The sequence below is a fragment of the Olea europaea genome, chromosome 2 (assembly GCF_002742605.1).
Source record: "Olea europaea var. sylvestris chromosome 2, O_europaea_v1, whole genome shotgun sequence".
In the NCBI taxonomy this organism is placed as follows: domain Eukaryota; kingdom Viridiplantae; phylum Streptophyta; class Magnoliopsida; order Lamiales; family Oleaceae; genus Olea; species Olea europaea.
The window spans coordinates 23,286,310-23,308,693 of record NC_036238.1 but is presented as its reverse complement, the minus strand read 5'-3'; the positions used below and the strand labels follow the sequence as shown (position 1 = coordinate 23,308,693).

Below are 22,384 nucleotides of genomic sequence, written 5' to 3'. Positions count from 1 at the left end.
GAACCTTTGGAGGAAACATTTTGCCTATTCGTTTGGCATTTGACGTAGATTCGCCAAATCAGCTAAAATAATTTCAGACTCAGTCTTATAAAACTGAGCGTGGAATAATTGTTCCAATTGTTGTCATGTTTGAACAGAGTTCGCTGGCAAATTGATAAATCAGGAGAAAGCTACTCCTGTTAATGAACTAGAGAAAAGCCTCATTTTATGGTAATCAGTTACATCTCCACTTTGCAGTATGAATCGCCCTATGTGTTCTAGAGTAGACACCTCTCCTAAACCGATAAACAGTGAGAATTCTGGCACTTTATACCCTCTAAGCCATGGATATGCCTGGTCTACCTAATCAGGATATGACTTTGTGTAAGTCGGCCTAATGACAGGACGTACCCCAAAAGTCATCTGATCCTATACGATTTCCATAATTTGATTCCTCAACATGACGTTGGGGTCATATAGAATTCCTACAGGTTGGTTAACCGATTGATTTGTTTGAGGCCCGATGTTTGGTCCTTGATTGGCAACAAAGTTACCATGATTTGGGTCATTGTTACCATTAGCCTGAACATTTATTCTCTCGTTAACACGTGGGGTATTTTGCCCATTATTTAGGACATTATCTCTTACATTTGGATTACCCTCCAAGTTAGGCGTACTACTACCATTATTCTGATTTGGCATTACATTATCCCCTTGGTTCGAAATAGAGGGACCGAAAGGTGGTTCAACCCCTTGACGTGGATTTAGGACTAGGGGATTATGTCCCACAATTGTCCTAGTTTGAAAGTGGTTTACAAGAGCCATAACTGGTTGACAAATTTGGTCTACTAACTTATTCATTATTTCGTTCAAAGTGTTCGGTTGTTTGGCCATGTTGTCATAATGTTCATTCCCATTCTGAGTAAATCTTTCCATATTATGAATGTTTCGAAGATTTACTTGTTCAATGACATCTTGTGTGAGTTCTCCAAGTAGTGCACGCATAGTTCGAGAACTCAACTCTGTCATTGATTCGTAACGACTGTTACTGCTCTGATTTTGTCCATCTGTTCGTGGAGAGCTATGCTGCTCCTCATATCGCTCGATCACAGACTGGACTCCTCCCTGACTTGCTGCTTCCTTATCTGACTCTGAGGCATATTGTTTCACCTTTTGTATCTTCAACACCAAACACCATTGTCCCACCAGGCGTGCCAAATTGTTTCACGCGGGTTAGTCGCTAACAATTAAAAAGGGATCAGACAATTGTATAATGGACAAATCTCTTGAGCCAAAGTCTAAAAAATGGGTGTTTTTATTGGCGATGACTTTACAATTGGAAAATAAAAATAGAACGCCTCCAAGGGGTGCAAGCACACAAGTTATTAAAAAGAAGTGTTTAAATCTAAACTAAGAAATTGAAAGTTACATATTCCCTGTTTGAGAGTGTTTGATTCGAGTCTCTTGCTCTGTCTTTTCTTCTTTTTATACTCTCTGGATGATCTCTTCGTGATCAACCGCTTAAAAACTGCTTGATCGTTCTATAACCGCCCACTTTCTTCATAGTGGCCAACTTGTCATGGAACTGCCTTCTCTAACTACTGCCATTATTTTTGTCTTTCAACCGTCTTCAATTGAATTCCTAAAATCGTGGAACTTGATAAGGCTACTCAATAACTGCTTCATTAACCGCACCTTTGGGTAACCATAACATCTTATGTTTGCTAAGATCTTGGACGACTCGAAGGTTTGGGCGAGAACAGGGTTATAGTTCTGGACGACTGCATAGCAATCCATTCGCTCAAATATTGGGCGACTTGTAACCTTGGACGATAGTATTATCGCGTTCATGGACTTCCCTATTTGGACCTTTATCCTGCATTGCCTGATTGAACCGTTCTTTGGGCTATCTGATTTGGAAATCCTCCAATTGGACTTCATTCCTTGAGCTTATTTGATTTGGGCTTAACTTTTGTGTGTCAACAGGTAGAACATAAGTCACCACGTTTAGTAGAAAATATTATACCGTAAGAGCTTCGTGTAACCCATAGGTTGCATATGAATCTTACAATTTACAAGTCTATGCGCAATTGAATCCCATCCTAGTTTCACAATTAAGAATCGAGATAAATACAACGCGAGTTTTCTTGTTACTTTTAGTAAATCAAATCTCTCGATAAGAAAAAGCGTAATGTTATGCACCACCAACAATACTAAAGCACAAGTGATCTTAAAAGTGAAGATAAAAATTCCGACATTGTTCAAAGTCAGTGAAAAGGGGAAAAAGAAAGAAAAATTAGGAAGAAAACAGCAGCCCAAAATTTTTTTAAACAAAAGAGTACAACAATATGCATTTTAAATGAACTCAAAATTCGAATATGGCACGCTAACACAATGACGACCATATTGATCCTCCACGATGAATGAATTGAAACACAATAATAGCAAAAAGCATGCAGTGGGTAAAGATGTTCATGTAACTGAAACTGGTCATTTTCTCCAGTCATGCCTCGTCGGAAAAATTGAACCTAAACCGTTCTCCAGTCATTCCTCGTCGGAATAATTGAACTTAATCGAGTGAGATTGAAGATCAATCTGTCCTCCTCTATAGCTACCTCGCTTCTTCTTAGTTTTTTCATGTCGGAAGTCCCTGTAAAAGAGAGAGAGTACAACATTTAAACCCCCATGATATGTTATTATTAAGGCACTACTAACTGCTTAGTGAGTTATCCCCATCTCTGTTGTTTACAACATGATTTCCAGAGCCATACTAGGATGGGCCCCAGCAGCATAATGTTATCAACTTCCAAGCATGGCTACCAGCTAGAGTGAGTTTCTGTTAGCTTTTTATTCTATGCATTTTTATCTATTTTTCCCAGTTCATCTCCATAACAGTACCCACCTTCTTTACATAATCAGTGCTTGTCCATAAACATAGAAGGTAAGCTTGAAATTGTATTTCACCACATAAAACACAGCATAACATACCTTCCTCTGACCTGGCCCAAAACTCCTTGTGCTTTTGCCCCATAGCCAGTTTCTGCTCCATCCTGTGAGGAAGTCATGTAAAAGAAAAAAATAAATAATACATAAATGCATAAATACCATTGAGGAGGTAAAAATATATAAATTCCTGCATACATATGTATATACGAATTCTTGAACATGTAAATATTGCAAAAGCATAGTGTACCCATAAAAATAGACGAGAGATATACAAGTGCAATTGAATTAGAAGGATCAATAAAGGGAAAAAATAAACCTTTGCCCAGTATGAATTATCTTGAAGCCTCTCATCAACAAACTTCACCTCATCAACTTTAACCCTTTGAAATGCATTCACCGTTTTGGGCTGCAATAAACCATCAAACTTATCTTTAAGAAAAGAATCAACATTCACCCCTTGAGGTCATGACAACACAATTCAGGGCCAGTATTTTCTGTTAGAGAAGAACAGAATGTGCAAGCACATTGCTAATTTTTACAGAGACCATACTTCACTTTTTATATTTCAGGATTTCGTGTTTAATTGATTTAGAATAGCAGCATGAATATATACTCTAAATATTACTTCAACAGTTGAGCGCCCCATACAAAATTTATTGAAGTGAGATCTACAACAGATGATCTACAAACTATACCCGCACAATTTTTTTTGAAATATACAAATATTCAAAACTTTCATCCTTTCCAAGGGAAAGAATTTACACAACTATTTCCATTATGCAACTTGATACAACGCTACCTTCAAAAGATCACAACAACAATTTCCATGCAGAATTTACTTTAGTCCATTTGTTAAAAAAAAAAAAAAAAAAGAAGCTTTAAGTAATAAATAAAGAGCAACGTCTACCATAAAAAGAAGTAAAATAAATATCCTTAATTAAAGGATCCTCATAAAAATGGGGAAAAAAGGAAACAAAAGAAAGGAAAGCAGAGTTACCACAAGCATTTGAAAAATGAGAGAGATACCATCACATTCAACATGGGTCCTAGCATTACGCTCAAGCTAAATAACAGTGGATTAACCCACTAATTCAAATGTTAATAAATCAAAGGCACGTCAATATGGCCCAGAGGCCAAGGCAAGTCCTTGATTCTATTAATAGCCAGAGATACCGTGGTGTTGTAATTGATTTGCGAAACTACCAAGGCGATATACTGTTATTATGAAGCTCTCAACTTTGAATAAAATAAATTTATTTTCATTTCTCTGCTTCCTATATGTTTTAGCTTTCAAGAATTGATCTTGCTCCATTTCACTTACAAAACAAGCATCTGATAGACATGACTAACCTAGCTGACCAATTTCTCTTTTGCATACAATTTCCTTGTGTATGTAATGTGTAAATCAAGAAATAACAAGGGAAGAAACTATTGAAAAAGGAAAAAAGGAAAATTAAGGAATGAAATGACATACCTCGGCAAAATTATTGCTTTGTTTTCTTGTGGATTTTGGCTCACTGGATTTCTCCACTCCAGTATTGTTGAGACTACCATTCCCTTGCAGCTCAACATCCTTGGCTTCTTCCTGCCCATCAGTTTTTCTGCGCTTCGTTTCTTCAACTGCTACTTCCTCAACAGCCTGTTTTCCATCTTCATCATGAGCCAATCTTTTCCTTTTCTTGGAAGCCATCTTATATTCATTAGCACCATCTTCCACAGTCTCGAACGATTTCTTCTTAGATTTGTTAGTTATTATATTTTTTCTGTCAGGTACCCCTGCATCAGAAACATATAATTCCACCGTAGCTTCTTTCTTTTTCCTCTTCTTTTTATCTTGTACTCTATTCCCTTCTAATAGAATGCTACTAACAACTTTATCAGCATCCACTTTACGTTTATTTTTCAAGCTGCCCTCCTCACCATCTTCAAGAAGACCATCCTTCTTCAGCTTTTTTTCCTCCTTTTTCTCTTTAGATTCAACAAGTGCCACATAATCATCTTTACTTTCATTTAAATCTTTTCTTTTCTCTTCAGTTACCTTGGGCATTACTTCTGATTGTTTTTCATTACCATCAAGTACTTCAAAAGTTGGCTTGCTTTTCTTTTTTTTCTTCTCCTTCTGTTTCTTAGTGGGTTCATTCACTGTTATTTCACGAACTGCATCATTAGTAACTTTCTTCAAGGCTAATAATTCATGTTCGCTTTGAACAAGAGTATTGGCTGTAATTTTGTTTTTGTCCTTCTTTGAATTTGCATTTGACTCAGTAACCTTATGCTGTGTCAACACTTCTTCAGAAATTTTTCCAGAACCTGTGACCGCAAAGTCAATATCTTTGTTATTTCTCTTTTTTGTCTTTCTCACATTTTCCTCAGAGGCTGCTGTGCCGTCTACTTGACATTCTACAGTGAAATAATTGGAATAGTGTTTTTTTGAAAAATGAGAAGTTGGAAAAAAAGAATTTTTTTTATTTATGTGTAATATTATTTTACGAAAAAATGTGTTGTTGAAAATATAAGAGAGAAAAATAAAATAGAATTTAATGAGGCCAAACGGGGGTTAAAAAACTTGCTTAGCCCCCATTTGGTTCTGATTCTCAAGTCAAAAAATCAATTTTTTTATTGTTACTTAACATGATCAATCGTCATTTTTTCCTTCTTCACTCACGGTTGAACCCACTTTTCTCTTTGATTCTATAAAAAAGCCCCAAATAGTTCCTTTCTTATTTATTCGTATCAGTAGACGTTTTTATACTTTTAAGCCTAGCAAAACTCAAAAGACTTTTTATCGCACATGTAGGGTCGATTTGATATGAGTTCTTTTATAGTAAACTTTGTAGAAGTACTTTATTGGAGGATATATTGTTTAAAAAAAATGAAAATGTAACAATCTATTTGCAAAATTATTATATCAGGATAATGTTATTAAAAATGACTATGAGACATATGAATTTTTGAAAAATATATAACCAACAAGGGTAGATACGAGATTTAACTGTGTCATATTACACGTGCTTGAAGTATTTGAATGGGTAGGTGTGTTATGCGGGGGTGATGGTATGGGAGCCCTTGCTAGGAAGTCGAATGGCTGATTTTCTCCCGAGGATGTCGAAGAACAATTTTGCCTCAAATGCCTTTCTTTTCTTGATATTTAAGCATTATTAGAGATGGGTGAGCATCAACGACCGACATAGTTGAATTTGTCGGTATTAATTTTTTTTATCAGTAATTTCATTTATTTTCAAACAGTTCTTCTAACTCAGTTGTTTAGAGTACCCATTTAGTAGGTCTTGAGCAATCCTTTATGCAATTATTTTAGGTCAATATTTTTCACCATTTTAAAGCATAGTGATTAAAACTAGTCTAATAAAAAAAACATTTGAACAGTGTTCCTCTTGAAAAATATGAAAATCTTATCCACTATGATATTTGGCGGATGTTAACATCAAATGTAATAGAAAAATATATATTTAGTTTTAACAAAGTAATAGATATTTTTTATTTTTATTATAGTCATCGATAATCAACGATCGCAGATGCATACTCAAAATTCCGAGGATCCACCGTGAGGGTGAGGTGTTACTAGGGGTGTAAGCAGTCCGATTTTACCGATTTTTAACAGATTTTCAAACTAAATCGTTTAAAGCGGTCTGAGAAAAATTCAAACCTAAACCAAATCATTTTGAACGGTTTGAAAAAAATTCAAACATAAACCTAACGGTTTGGTCCGGTTTTAAACCGTCGATTTCGTCATATATTTTTTTGCTCGTCTACTTTTATGTCATTAATTCATTGAATTTAATATATATTTATATCTCACTAGTAATAAACCTAAAACAAACTAAGCCCCTGTTTGAACCAAATTTTTTGGACAAAAAAATGAAAATTTGGACCGTTATTCCACAAGTCCAACCGTTTTTGTTGACATGTTATTTCATGTGTGGGACCTAGCCTCCTCTCCAATAGTCAATTTTCTCATTATGATGATATGGAAAATATGGCTCAAACAGGGGCTAAATATATCTACTATAAATTTAAATAACAACTAAATCAGAGTGAAATCACAATAAATTAAAACATAGTTTTTTTTTTCATTTTTGTTCACATTTTTTAGGCTAATGACGATACAATAACGTTACATTAGAAGTCTACTAAACTAGATATAAAGTCCAAAAAAATAATGATGTCCAACAAGATCTCGTGATCATCATATCTGAAATGATACTAATTAAACAAAAAGAATTACACAAGTTTATGTTTGTATGATGTTACGAAACTCATTTAATTTCAAATTCTTATCTTATTTTGTTCCAAAAAATTATTGATCTGAAACTTTATTTGTAGTAAATATTATTATCGAAGGTCTAGGAACTCTTTGTCTCCAATTTAGTATAATGGATTTCAATTTAACTTTGAAGAGGCGTGAAAAATCTAAAAAAGAAGTGTGTGGTGCCGGTGGCTCAAAGCTATATTGGATGTCGACTGAAGTTTATCTAAATTTTGAAGAGGAAATAGGCTTTTAATGGATTATATTAGTCTTGAAATTATTAAATATATATTAGGATTATTGGATGATGATGATGATGATGATGATAATAATAATAATAATATATCTGTATTAGAAAATTAGGAATTGACAAAAATATCCAGAAATGACAAAACTATTGAATTTTACATATTTGGATGAATTCTCAAAAAAATTCATTTTTTCATTTTTTTATTTTTATATTTTTTTGGTCAGTCCGGTTTGATTTTAAACTGCAATTAAAATTCTCAAATTTAAACAAAACCATTTTGACATGTTTTGTTTGGGTCAAAATCATTTCGTTGATCGGGTCCACGTGGCACCAAACCGACGATTTCTAAAATGCGGTTTCGATTTGATTTTTCAGTTTTGCGATTTTTGCTTACAGCCCTAGGTGTTAGTATTCTCCCTGAACTAGAAATAAAAATGGCCAACGCCTTACTTCCCTTGCTGCTTCTATCCCAGTGTCCACAAGATAGACTATTTACCTTATTTAATCACATTATGTTTTTGTGGCGATTTGAGCTAATAAAAAAAAGGGAAAATTGCAATCGAGGTATCAAACCTTTCGTTTATTAGCATACTTTGTCCAAACCTTCATTTTGTGCCAGCGAAAGTCCCAAACCTTTCATAAATATGCAACCGAAGTCCAGATGGATGGAAACCGTCCATTTGACCGTTAGTTGACCAATAAAATTGAATTTTGACCAATTTTGACTAAATTAGAGAGGGTAAAATGGTATATTTAGAATTAACATTATTTTTCTATATTATTAACAATTAAATTAAACTAAAAAAAGAAAATAGTCAAGCTTCATCTTCTTCCCTGACTGCACCCCCACCTCACCCTGACCATAATCTGAAGTCGTCGACTACCCAACCCCGGCTGCTCATCTCCGCCCAAATCCGTCGGCCCCCATCAATTCCACAGCCTCCACCACCTCGGAAGACCAGACAATATTTCTATAATCTACGACTATGGAAGACCCGAATAGACCTGTCACAGGCTATCCCGCCTCGGCCCATAATTCCTATCCCTACGGTTACTCGTCGACACCAATCCAACTCTGTCCAGCACGGGTTACCCTTACGCAACCCCTCCTCCAACCACCGGCTACTACAGTTACCAGAATAACCCTTACAACCAGCAGAATTACAACTAGGACCCATACTCCACCCGTCGCTCCACCTGTCTTCGCCGCATCTTCGCCTTTATTATTGGGCTTATTATTATATTGGGTACCATCACTTTTATTGTCTGGCTTGTCCTCCGACCCTAGCTCCCTGAGTTCCGAGTTGACTCATTTTTCGTTTCTAATTTCACCGTTGGAAATGAATATGAGACCTTAAGCTCTGGTTTAGGGAAAAAGATGGGGGTGGGGTGGGTTGAGGTGGGATGGTTGAAGAAGACAACCCCCTTTTTTTAATTTTTTTTCTTAATTTTTGATTTTTTGATTTTTTTTTCAATTTATTTAATATGGTAATTATCAAGCTATTATTTTACCCTTTCTAATTCAGTCAAAATTGGTCAAAATTCAATTTTATTGGTCAACTAATGGTCAAATGGACGGGTTCCATCCATCTGAACTTCGGCTGCATATTTATGAAAGGTTTGGGACCTTCGCTGGTACAAAATGAAGATTTGGACAAAGTCTGCTAATAAACGAAAGGTTTTGTACCTCGACTGTAATTTTCCCTAAAAAAAATAAAATGGACGGTTGAGTAACAACGGTGCAAATAAAATGAATTTTGAAATTTAATGAGGTAAGCGAAACAATGCAAAGTTAATCGATATGAGAGATGCCAAGCATGTTCTGGTTAGCTTCTTCTTTTTTAAAAACTAGTCAAACGTATTTTTCATTTATACATTTCGTACAATCCACAATTTATCATTCACACATTTCATATAATTCACAACTTATTTATTGTTCACACCTTTTTGATGGACTCATGACATATAAATATCTAAAATCAATATCAAACAAGTTCTGAGCGTAAATTTCATTCTATAGTTAAATTTACAAGAAAATCTTTGAACAAGAATAAGTCGTCACACTCAATGTTATGAAAACTGAAATGGCCTGGCCGATTCAACCCGAAAAACCTATGAGTTGGCCCAATGATCTATTTGGTTGTAGTCGGGTACCCATTAATACAAAAGGCGATAAAAATCCAATAAAATGACCAATTCGACTAGAAATTGATGAATCTAAAACGGTCTTAACTAGTTTTTCAACTTCCTTGCAAAAGAAAAAAACAGCAGCATAAATAAAAATATCTGAAATTGGAGCTTTCCTCACTTGTCAAGTTATGCGAAATACCAACCATCCATTCATATGACATATATAAATCAAAATATTAACTAAACCCAAACACAAAATAATAATAATAATAATAAATAAATAAATATATATATATATATATATATATATATATATATATAAAAGGTTAAACCAACGTGGGCCTGGCCCAACACAGGTGCAGCATAATTATTTGTTGAGCCTCCAAGTAAAAAGAGTTAGGGCACTACAATAATTTCCCACGCAGCTAGAGCCGCCAGCTAGGAAGAAAAATAGTGCTAAAATTCTCTTACGGTCCTTTGCTAGCCGATTAAAAATTTAATAGTTAAAATTTTAATTTTGTGTAACAAAATACCCACAAATTACTGACACAAAAAATGTATTATATACTAAACGGAACTGTATTGCCCCTCAAGAAATAAATTTAAATTTAAGCAAATTCATGCTATTTAGATGACCCGAGAGAGAGTGGATGGTAGTAGAGGTGTGACGTAGACATGAGTCGGTCTTTGGGCAAATGAAGCATCACTCACATTTTTATTTTTTATTTTTTTGCATTGGCGAGTTTATGTGGACATGTGCTTCAAATTTCGGAAAATGGCCATGACTTTTTCCCAGGCGGGCCGGCTAGTAATGACTGGGGCCTGGCACGACGTTGGATGGTGCCTGAATGACTCAGTGGTGGAAGGAGACGTCAAGGGTCTGAGTTGCCTCGTCCACTTTATGTCCAGACATAATGCAATTACATTATGAGATATATTTGTGTTTAATTTTGAAACATATCATTGAATTGTCTCATTCTCATATTTTTTCCAAGCCTCTAGGCCAAAAGGAGGGGACAAAATTGGGCAAAACCATGCTATTAAAGATCACATTTTCCTCTCTTTTCCTGTTTCCAATTGAAAATCATGTGGGCCAATTGTGTGATTTGCACACAAAGTGAAAAAGAAGCCAAAACCATAGATTGGAAGTATCAATGGGACCATGTAAAGAATTAAGTAAAAGCTGAATATCAAGTTTGAAAATGACTTTTTTCGAATTACACATATCCTAATTTTCTACGTCATTAATGATGCACAAAACAATTAATCGTAGTAAATGTCACAGCTTATTAAAGTAAGACGTTCCAAAACAGTATTTTTGAGAATTTTGATAATATGCTAATTTTAAAAATTCTCTGACGATCGTACGCTAGTTGAACCCACAAATCGCCTATATCATTCAAAGTTCGTTCTGAGAACAAAATCATAGGCATATCGAATTGTCCAAACATAAATAAAATTTAGTTAAGGATGCATCAAATATAAGTCTTAAAAAGTGACATCTAACGCGTATTTTCGTTATATATTTTTTTAATTATTTCATTAACATTTATTATTTTTGTATGACAAATTTCTCAATATAATTTACATAATTTTATTAGAAAAATTTCACATGGAATATGATATCTAAAAATGTCTAGCAAGCAAAGATTTACCTCCGCGGAAAGAGTCATAAACAAAGTGTTCAGGTGGTAGGTTTGCTTCAAAGGGGATGGGATTGGGACATTATAAAATTTTGGAATTTTACAAATTTACATGGGGTATGACTTTTTTGGATGTGAATTTTCAAATGTAAAATTGGTCATAACTTTTTTGGAAATTTGATTGTGATCACTAACTCAAAATATTTGGGTCCGCCGCTTAGCATAGTTGAATGCTCACGAGAATAGTGTCGGTAGGATAATGGAAGTTTTTGAATAAAATAAAGCTTTCCATATTTCTCTGTGTGAGTGAATGAGTCCGTTGGTAATTAAAATAGCAAGAAGGATGCAGGCAGGCCCATGTCCCCCTCCAATGCTCCATTTCTCTTCTCCTTATATTCAGTGCTACTTATAATTAATTAATAATTATAAGCTACTTTTTTCTCAGAGATATTAGGCTGTAAAAGCTTCGATATAGCACACCATAAAAGGGTTTAGAATAAGACAACACCACGACTCCAAAATCCACCAGCTTTTTTAGTTATTTTACACAGAATATTACCTGTCTATCATGTGTGCTTGTCTAAATGGAAAATTAACCATTTTCTTCCTCTTCTTTTTCAATATAATTATAAGTAATAATTTGCACTTTTCTTCACTATTTAATGAGCAGTAGCATATTGAATACTTGAGTGCTATGCAGCTTTGTTTGTAGCTAGCTAGGTTTTCATTGCTCAATCGCTAGCTAGAGAAAGAAGACATATACAGAGAGAGAGAGAGAGATGAACGAAGAAGGAAAAGGGGCGTTTGGAATGAAGACTGTTCCAAGATCTATTCATTGATTCCTTGCATTGGGTGATGATGATATATATCTCGGACCAGGCTTCATTCCTCACGCCCTTCTTTCCATAAACAAAAATCAGCTTATAATCTACTTACAATCAGATTGATCTAGTAAGAAATTTCAGACTAATACTTATGATCTTCAAGTTGTTCATTTGTGGATGATGAACGAGGAATCTTCTGCAGATTATCTTGTGGCTTGAGCGTTGTCCCCCTCTTCCCTAGTGTATTTTCCATGCGCGCATGTTTAATACACAGATTATCTTGTGCACCCTCGTCTTCCTTTAATTTGTTTGCCTGCTTATTGTGTATATTTTTTATACCTATAAGAAAGATTTACAATATCTAGAGTTTTCAAGTCCATCTTATCCTTAGCGCTTGATGTTATTTTGTAATATTTGACATGATGATGTGACTTTCTATGATTTGGTACTCTTAGAGGCACTGTCGATTTAGTCTTCGATGGTCTCCATTAGCGTCTAGGCGTGGTTGGCCAACTTGACTACTTGACATTATTGACTTGGTTCCCGATGTTTGACCCTTGTGGTTAGTTTTGTGTATATACTCAACCTTTTGGGTTTGAGTACATTATCCGATTCGATTAGCTATTGATTAGTTTATTAGCCTCTTTTCGATATTTGATTAGGTTTCTTGGATCAACCTAGTACCTCGTGGTACACAATAGTTGACTTTTTGGTTGTTGAGTTCCATGTCACATCTTGTTAGTGACATTATTAATTACTAAATGTTAAATTATCAAGTCGAGCTAGTCCATAATTTTTTTGATTTAAGTTGTATGATGAGAATTAACTTTTTCACTCATCTCAATCACCATATATTATTAATTATAAATTTACTACCCTGAGTGATTTATGACGTCAATCATTAATTCAATTTTTATTGCGTAATTGTTGATTAATAAACTTTTCATAAGGCAACGAGGACCAAACCCTGACAACTTCATCACGACGATTTTGGAAATTTTTATTTTCTATTTTCTAGTCGTAGAAATATTTACAAATCAAAAAATAAAGTTCATTTTTTTAATTTGTTTTTTTACTAATTCGTTATTGTAACCAAAATGTCTAAAATTCAAAATAAATGTGAAAGAATTTGATCGTAAAAATGCCAAAGTTACTTTATTTAATTATCTAGCTAAATTATACAAATAAATGTTGAAACTATTGGTCAAAATCAATAAAACATGCTTTGGAATGAAAAAAGGGATTTGAAGGCAAAAGCTTATGCAATCGCATAAAGACATGCAGAGCTTATATGCCCTGCAAGTGATTAACTTATGCGACCACATAGGTTTGTTCTATGTAGTCGCATGTAACTAAAAAAATAGCTGATGAGACTGGTATTGTTTGAATTCTCGGTAACATTTGGTGAAAAGCTTGCAACTTTTCATGATTTTTAAACAATATTTCGTGGGTGTTGATTGAAATATATAATTACATGATACATTATCACATCAAATATATAATTTAAAAACTTGAGATCAAATCTTCATTTCAAAAGGCAGAATTTATTCTCTTTCCTTCATATTCAAATTTCTTTCAAATTGCTTTTGAAGTTTTGGTAGAATTTGATTGACATTTTTTTACGAATTTTTTTTCTATTTTTGATCACATGGCCATATCTTCTTTGAAAACAATGAAAATATTTTAGGGGGAATAGATTTTTATTTTCTAGGTAATTCACTTTCTCTCATCTATTCCCTCTCTCCTCTATCTGCGTACCAATAAAAAAGGGTTATGTATAATATTTTTTACTAGGTTGAAAATAAAATCAATCAAATGCATTTAATTGATAATTTTCATGCAAATAATTTATAGGCAATTCAATTTACTACAATTTATTTTATTTCCATGTAAATTTCTTGCTTGAAATCAAACACACATATTAGTGCTTAAGTGTTTTTTTTGCTCCAAGGCTTGATTAATCTTTCAAACCATTTGTCAATATCCCTTTAAGCATCAAATTCAATTCAAGAGGGGGCAAATATTGTTTGAGGACAACGAATTTCATGTTTAAGCACTTATCTTTACTTCCGATGTCCTTATTATTTGTTTCTTCTTCATCCCCTATGCGTAGAGACATTTTCCAAACAATATCAAACAATATTTTGCAATGAAAAATGAAACTACGATGGCGACTATCAAATTAATAAATCAAGATATTGTCCGTCTAGATCGATTTGATGGGATAAATTTCACAAAAATAGTAAGACAAATTTAAGTTCCTTCTCAGGCATTGAAGATCTTTTATACTCTTGATCCACAATTGGCACCACTTGTAGATCTAATGGATGAAGATACCAAAGCCGTAAAGATGGATAAAAGCATCAAGAGAATAAACTTATATGTCACAGTCATATTCTTAACACTATATTTGACCGATTGTACGATATCTATACAAACACATCATCACTAAAGAAATATGGGATGCTTTGGAAAACAGGTACAAAGCTGAAGAAAAAGATATTAAGAATTCCTAATTTCAAGGTATTTCGACTTCAAATTCATCGATAACAATCCCCTTCTTTCCCAAATACATGAGTTACAAGTTCTTGTCAACAAGTTGAAGGTGATCAAAATTGAGATCTTGAAATCTTTTCAAGTAGAAACAATCATTGCAAAACTCCTGATGACTTGAAAATGATATCGGAAAGAAGTAATGTATAGTTCCAAAAATTATTTTTTGGAACAAGTACACGAACATCTTCAAATTGAAGATGAATCGAAGATCAGAGATAAGAATGACAATTCTTATGGAGGAACTTCAAAGACTAATGTCGTGGAGAAAATCGAACCTTCAAATAAATCTAACAAGGAAAAACGTTCTAACAAATTTAATAAGTTTAAGAAGAAGTCCAAATATGATTGCTTTGTATGTGGGAAATTTGGACATTATGCAAATGAATGTCGAAACTTAAAGTAAAACAACTCCGACGAAAAAGTGAACTCCGTCAAGGAAGATAATATTGTGGCCACTGTAGGCGGGATCAATGCAATCAAGGAAAAAGTTCCTCATTGGTGGTATGATGCATGTGCAACTATATATGTATTATATCATAAGTTTTTATTCAAGTCTTATTATGAAGTGGATGGATATTAAAAGATTCAAATGGGTAATGAAGGCCACTCTAAAGTGGTTGGAAAAGGAAATGTAGAGATTATCTTCACTTCCGAAAAAATCGTTACTTTAACAAATGTATTCTATGTTCCTAAAATGAATAAGAACTTAGTTAGTGATAATCTCTTAGAAAAATCGGGCATAAAAGTGTTTATGAGTTCGGTAAATTTGTGTTATCCCTAAATAGAAAATTTCTTGAAAATGTTATTATAGCGAAGGAATGGTTAAACTTTGTACTATTGATAAAATTATTAATAAAGTTGATTTTGTTTATATTGTTGATTCATTTACTTTATGGCACGCTAGACTAGGTAACATACATAAGAGTACTGTGAAAATAATATTAAAATGTGACTTAATATCATATAATGAAAATGATGCATTTAAATGTAAAACATTTATAAAATCTAAATTAGCTAAGAAACATTATTAAAATGTAAATATGACTACTAATATTTTAAAATTAATTCATACGGATATATGTGAGTTAAATGGTATGTTAACTACATGTGGAGATACATATTTTATTACTTTTATATACGATCACTATAGATAAACTTATATTTATTTAATGAAACATAAACATGAAGCTTTTAATTTGTTCAAAATATATAAAAATGAAGTTGAAAATTACTTAAATAAGAGAAAATAAAAATTCTAAGAAATGGTAGATGAGATTAATATTTTTCTAGTGATTTTAACTTGTTTTGTGAACAACAATGTATAATTCATCAATGTTCTACACTTAGACACTAAACAAAATGGTTTGGCTAAAAGGATAAGTAGAACTTTAGTTGAAATGGTAAATGCCATGTTAACTTCTGTTAAGTTGTCATTTAATTTATGGGGTAAAGTATTATTGAGTGCATGTAGGATATTAAATAAAAAAATTTCGAATTTTACAAAGGTTTCCCTTTATAAATTGTGGAAATGAAGAAAACACAATATTAAATACTTCAAAGTATGAGTGTGTCTTGTATATTATAAGAACACAAATCCTAATAGGACTATGTTGGTGCCAAGGGGCATTAAACGTGCCTTTGTTGGTTATGCTAGCAATAGGAAATCATATAGATTGTTAAATTTGGAGATCAATGTAATAATTGAATTAAGTGAAGTCGAGTTCTTTAAGAATTCACCATCCTCGAATAATGAATTAAGAAAACTTACAATGAGATTTCTAGCTCAAATGAAACACAAAATGAAACATCTTCTAAAGATATTTAGAAATCTAGTGAACCATAAAGAAACAAAAAAAACTCGAATTGAGAAGTCTCTTGGACCAAAACAAATTGACTTTCAATTTATTTCATCTTACCTAGTAGAAGGAGATGAGAAGAATATTGTAAGAACAATTATTTTCTTTCTACAAGTGGAGACCGATTCTAAAACTTACAGAAAAATTGTGGCTTTTCGTGATAGCATCTTCTGGAAAGATGCAACTAAAGATTAAATGAATTCAATTATATCAAATAATACAGGGAAACTTGTAGATTTACCACCTGATCCAAACATATTGGATGCAAATCGGTGTTTAAGAGAAAATACAATGTTGATGGTTTTCTTAATACTTTTAAAGTTAGATTGGTAGCTAAAAAGTATCGACAAATGGAAGAAATAGATTATTTTGATACCTATGCACTGATAGCTAGCATAACTTCGATTAGGATTTAGTTCGCATTACTTCGATGCATGAATTGCATGTTCATCAAATGAATGTCAAGATGACATTTTTAAAGGGAGATTTATATGAAAGAAATCGAATGGTTTGCTCTATCCGAAAATGAACATAAGGTGTGTAAGTTGGTGAAATCATAATACGGTTTGAAGCAAGCACCTAAAAAATGGCATGAAAATTTTGACTTATCTATTAATTCATTTGGTTTTATAAATAATAGTGTAGATAAATGTTTATATTCTAAAATTTGTGATGAATATATAATCTTTATTTGTTCATATGTTGATCACATGTTGATTGTGAGTAATCACATAGATGAAATTAAAGAAACAAAGAGGTTTATATGTTCCATATTTAAGATAAAAGATCGTGGAAACCATATTGGGTATTAAAGTTACAAAAACTAATGGGATTTTTTCTTTAGTCAATTACATTATATTGAAAATATGATCAATAAGTTCAAATATTTGAATATAAAAGAATTCAAAATCCCCCTCTTGATCTAAGTTTAAAACTTATAAAGAATGATGGAAAAAAATTGCTCAATTGGAGTATTCAAGGGCTATGTGAAGTCCAATTTATGCAATTCAATGCACAAGAGTAGACATAGCATTTGTAATTAATAAATTTATTAGATTTACTAGTAATCCAATTAAGGAACAGTAGAAGGTCATTAGAAGAGTTCTTGACTATTCAAAGAAAACTAAGTTCTTGATTATTTAAAGAAAACTAATAACTTAGGTCTACAATATTCTAAATTTCTGACTATATTAGAAGAATTTATTGACGCTAGTTGAATATCTAACACGGGTGAAAGTAAAACTACTTTTACTTTCGGGTTAGGTCACTCTTCGAAGATATGCTGCTTCTTGAAAATTAAAGAAATAAATATATATCACGCATTAAACTATGAATTTGTAGCATTATCAGATACCGAGAAAGAAGTTGAGTAATTTAAGGACTTTCTTTATAAAGGTTGAGCTTTAAGCTCTTAATAAAATTTAGTACTAAAATACAAATATCTCTAAAAGTAATAAAGATATTGAATGAATTTCACATAGATGAACTCGAGGTGTCTCAATAGAAAGTTGGAGTTTCTCTCTTAAAAATTCGTTGAATAGGATGAACATAAGATCATATTAGCGGTAAACGAGATTGAGGAATTTAAGAACACGTGATACTCATGCATGTGTTCTTACCAGTATTTTTACAAGGAATGATTAGTCAAAGTTTTCTTGCTACCTTTAATTTCAACTTTACTTAGTTAGGATTGTACTATGGTTAGATTCAAATTAAAAGATATATAATCCTTATGCATAAGTATTATATATTTTGAATATGAATTTTTTTTTTTTGAATATTGAACAAGTGGGAAGTTGTTAAAATTATTCTTCAAAATCAATAAAATAGGCTTTGAAATGAAAAAATGATTTGGAGGCCAAAACTTTGGCCTATGAGAACGTAAAGGCCTTTGTAGCTTGTAGTCGCATAAAGACATGCAAGGCATATAAGCCCTGCAAGTGATTAACCTATGTGACAGCATAGGTTTGTTTTATGCGATTGCATAGAACTAAAAAATAGTCGTTAAAACTGATTTTTGTTTGAATTTTTAGTGGCATTTGGTGAAAAATTTGCAACTTTGTACGGTTTTTTGCCACTATTTCGTGGGTGTTGATTGAAATTCATAAATACATGATAGATTGTTACATCGAATATATAATTCAACAACTTGAGATCAATTCTTCATTCCAAAAGATAGAATTTGCCCTTGTTTGATCCCTTTTTCCATCAAATTGCATTTTTGAATCGTGATTTGATTACATTTCAAGAAGGATCTTACTACATGTACATCAAATTTTACATAATTGATTGCATAATAATACACGTCACTCTATTATTTATTAATTGAAAACACAATCAAACTTTTTATCCAATATTTTCACTCTACATCATTTTATGTTATCCCTTATGTATCATTTTACTGTACAAGTAGTATATTCTTTTCAACGATATATTCTTCAATAAAATAATATTACACGCAATCTTTATTTTCGAATCATACATTCTTTATCATAGGGATGACAAAAAAACCTGCTCCGCCCCGAACGGGTTGGCGGGGTGAGGCAAGGCGGGGCACGGCGAGGATGCCCCGCCCCGTGAAGAAAAAAATTAAAAAAAAAAATTACTTCTAAACAATTCATCCATTAAAAATTGATTTTGAATTTGTATTTTATTCTCTAATAATAATATAATTCAAAACTTTGAAAATGTAAAAAAAATTAAACGAGGCAAAAAGTTGCCCCGTCTCGAACCTGCCCCGTTGCCATACTACTTCATCATAACACTATTGAAAAATGCATTTTGAAAAACAATGGGGCTCAAGCAACCCCTTTATATTCTTTTCTTCATATTCGAATTTATTTCCAAGTGTTTTTGAAATTTTGGTAAAAAATACTAAGTTTTTAGGAGGTTTTCTATTGCAAGGCTTGATTAAATATTAAAACCATTTGTCAATATCCCTTTAAGCAGTAAATTCAATTCGAAAGAGGACAAATATTGTTTGTGGACACCGATTTTTGTGTGTAAGCCTTTATCTTTAATTTCGATCGAATCTTCTATTATCACTTAGTCTTCGATTGCCACGCAAAATAATATGAATCTTCTCATTGTTTTAAATTAAAAAATAACTATTGAATGATTATTCATGTATCCCTAACTACTGAATTTCTATAATTATTATATCATTGTAATCCTAATTCTTGTTCTTAATAATATTCACGAAAATCATTGATTTTCTATATTTTTTTTGGTTAATAGCACAAAACGTCTTTAAGTTTGACATTTATTGCGTAAAACATCCCAACGTTTCATTTTATTTTTTATTTTTGCATTTTCACCCTTATTTCAACGTTTCATTGCAGAAAACGTCATTTTTCACCATCTTTTAATGTAAATTGATCAAAATATCATCATATTTAAATAAAACCCAAAAAAGAAAAGGAAAATAAAAAATAAATTGCAATTTTACTCTTATATTTAAAAAAGTGCAAGTGAGTCCAAATAATTATTAAAATATCTAATAACACAAAACGTCCCTAGGTTTGTCTTATAGTGTGCAAAACGTCCCCACGTATCAAATTGGTGAAAATGACCTTTTCCGCAATGAAATATGGAAATTGGGACGAAAATACAAAAAAAAAATAAAAATAAATTGAAACGTAGGGATATTTGCCGCAAGAAGTGTTAGACATCAGGATGTTTTGTACTATTAGATCTTATTAAAATACTTAAAAAAAAAACACCTCTCTCTCTCTCATCCAAATGGGATTGCTACTTTAGAAGTGAAAAAACTCTGACAAAATATCATCCAAACGGTCGAGCCTCCATATCGTTGAACCATCTGTTGATGTTTTAAGACCATGAAGAGAAGCGCCCTGGTAAGTATAGTCGTTTGGTGTGTTGAAAATGACGTGGGTCTCTCTAAAACAGATGGTGCGGCTGGAGTTTGGGCGATAGTATTTGGAAATGGTATGAAGTTTCGGCGATTTGGGCAATGGTTTCAATTTTAATAAGGCCTAATAGCATAAAACGCTTCTACGTTTGACACTTCTTGCGGAAAAGCGTCCCTACATTTCAATATTTTTTGTATTTTCATCTCTGTTTCCACGTTTCATTGCGGAAAACATCATTTTTACCAATTTGAAACGTAGTAACCTTTTGTGCTACTAGACATTTTAATAATTACTTGGACTCATTTGTACTTTTTAAACATTTAGAAGTAAGATTGTAATTTATTCTTTATTTTTCTTTTCTTTCCTTTTTGGTTTTATTTAATATGAGGGTATTTTGGTCATTTTACATTAAAAATGGTGAAAATAATGTTTTCTGCAATAAAACATTGAAATAAGGGCGAAGATGCAAAAAAATGAAATATAGGGACGTTTTTCGCAATAAATATCAAACGTATGGACGTTTTGCACTATTAACCCTTTTTTTCCTTTATAGTTTATAATATTTATTAAATTTTGGAAGTGTTCCTAATTTTCTAATGCAAAATTGGTTTTAATAATAAATTATTGTTCAAAGTCCATGGTCAAGGGGGGTGGGATGTGATGTGACCTATGTAATATGCCAAGCATGTCAATAGAGGTGTGCAAAATTGACCGGAACAACGAGCCATCAAATGGATAGGCCAATTATTATTATTATTATTATTATTTTTTTTTTTAGGTTTTGCTATTCGTCTAGGGTTGCAAGAGTTGCACATTTTTCTCGGAGCCATTCGAATTAGAGTGAATTGAATTGTTCAATTTAAATCTAATAAAAATTTTGATGGTTCTAATTCTTAAAGTCAAGAACAAGATGATTTTGATTCGATTCTAAATTCTAGATTCAAAAAAAAAAAAAAAAAGACTGAATTTTAATTCGTTCCTAATATTTTATTATTTATCAATTAAAATCAACCATTAAGTTACTTTGTTTAAATTTACATGATTTAGTTTCTATGCGAACGTTTAATAGAAAAGATGACATGTTTCATTCGCTAACCATCCAACTTATACCGAAATTAAAATTTTGACATGGTAACGACCACAAAATTTTGTAATCACGCAAATTGGTCAAAAAAACATGAGATTCTTGAAATAAGCATTTGGTTACTCTATTTAAAATTCCCCACACTCACACTCACACTCACACATAGATGGATAATGGAAGTCAAAGCTAGAAACTCATTTAGCCCCACAAATAATTGGACTACTAATATGAAATTGTGGGCTCAAACGTGCAGGAATGGTGGGTATGTACGTATGTCATTATCCATAATATTCAGATTTTAATAAATTTTGTGGATTTAATAAATTTTTACAAAATTCATAAGAATCTCATTAAAAATAGTAAAATTTCAAAAGAATTTATTGCATGTGTTTTTAAACTTGAAATCTATCCAGATATTTTAAAATCTTTCTATTAGTGAAATCCCTATAAATGTATGAGTTATTTTTGTTGCTTATATTTTAAAGAATTTCTTTGAAATTCATTGTTGAAATAAACTAAATCTCGATTGGAAATATTTAAATTGAAATTAATTTTTAAAGTATATCAAAATCACAATTGATGACACATCCACTATAACATAGATATAAAGATACAGGAAAAAATAAGAGAAAATATAAATAATAGAAACAAAATTTCTATAAATACCACCATCTTCCCACTGAAATTTCAACGAATTCACTTGAACGACAATCTGGAGGAAAAAATTTGGCTGAATTGTTGCGTAGTTTCATCAATGTTTGTATAACTTGATGTCCATGTTTCTTGCTTTCGTTGAATAATAAATTTCAGTAAACAAATGTGTTTATTTAAAACGAAGTGTTTTAACATTATACTCGACTCGAATGAATGCCGCAAGATTATTTCTGTTTTTCACCTTTATTCTTTTGTTTTTACTTTTGGAAACTGCATGATTTCTTGGATAAAAATATGATCTTTCTTACAAATGAGGTAATTCTTCT

The 22,384-nt window shown here is 32.3% G+C and overlaps 2 protein-coding genes across 2 annotated transcripts in view; one reads left to right on the top strand and one right to left on the bottom strand.

Moving 5' to 3' along the window:
• Nucleotides 1-2,190: 2,190 nt before the first annotated feature.
• Nucleotides 2,191-5,326, bottom strand: LOC111367294 (nucleolar and coiled-body phosphoprotein 1-like). Its single transcript, XM_022988101.1, has 4 exons — nucleotides 4,400-5,326; nucleotides 3,242-3,331; nucleotides 2,968-3,029; nucleotides 2,191-2,629 (listed from the first exon to the last, which is right to left on the bottom strand). The coding sequence occupies exons 1-4, from the start codon at nucleotides 4,970-4,972 to the stop codon at nucleotides 2,524-2,526; spliced, it is 831 nt and encodes a 276-aa protein (XP_022843869.1). The 5' UTR covers nucleotides 4,973-5,326; the 3' UTR covers nucleotides 2,191-2,523.
• A 16,778-nt stretch (nucleotides 5,327-22,104) lies between these two features.
• Nucleotides 22,105-22,384, top strand: part of LOC111367288 (beta-glucosidase BoGH3B-like) — an 8,170-nt gene continuing 7,890 nt past the window's right edge. Inside the window, exon 1 of the mRNA XM_022988088.1 lies at nucleotides 22,105-22,160. The gene's annotated coding sequence lies outside the window, so the exon portion shown is untranslated. The remainder of the gene's footprint in view (nucleotides 22,161-22,384) is intronic.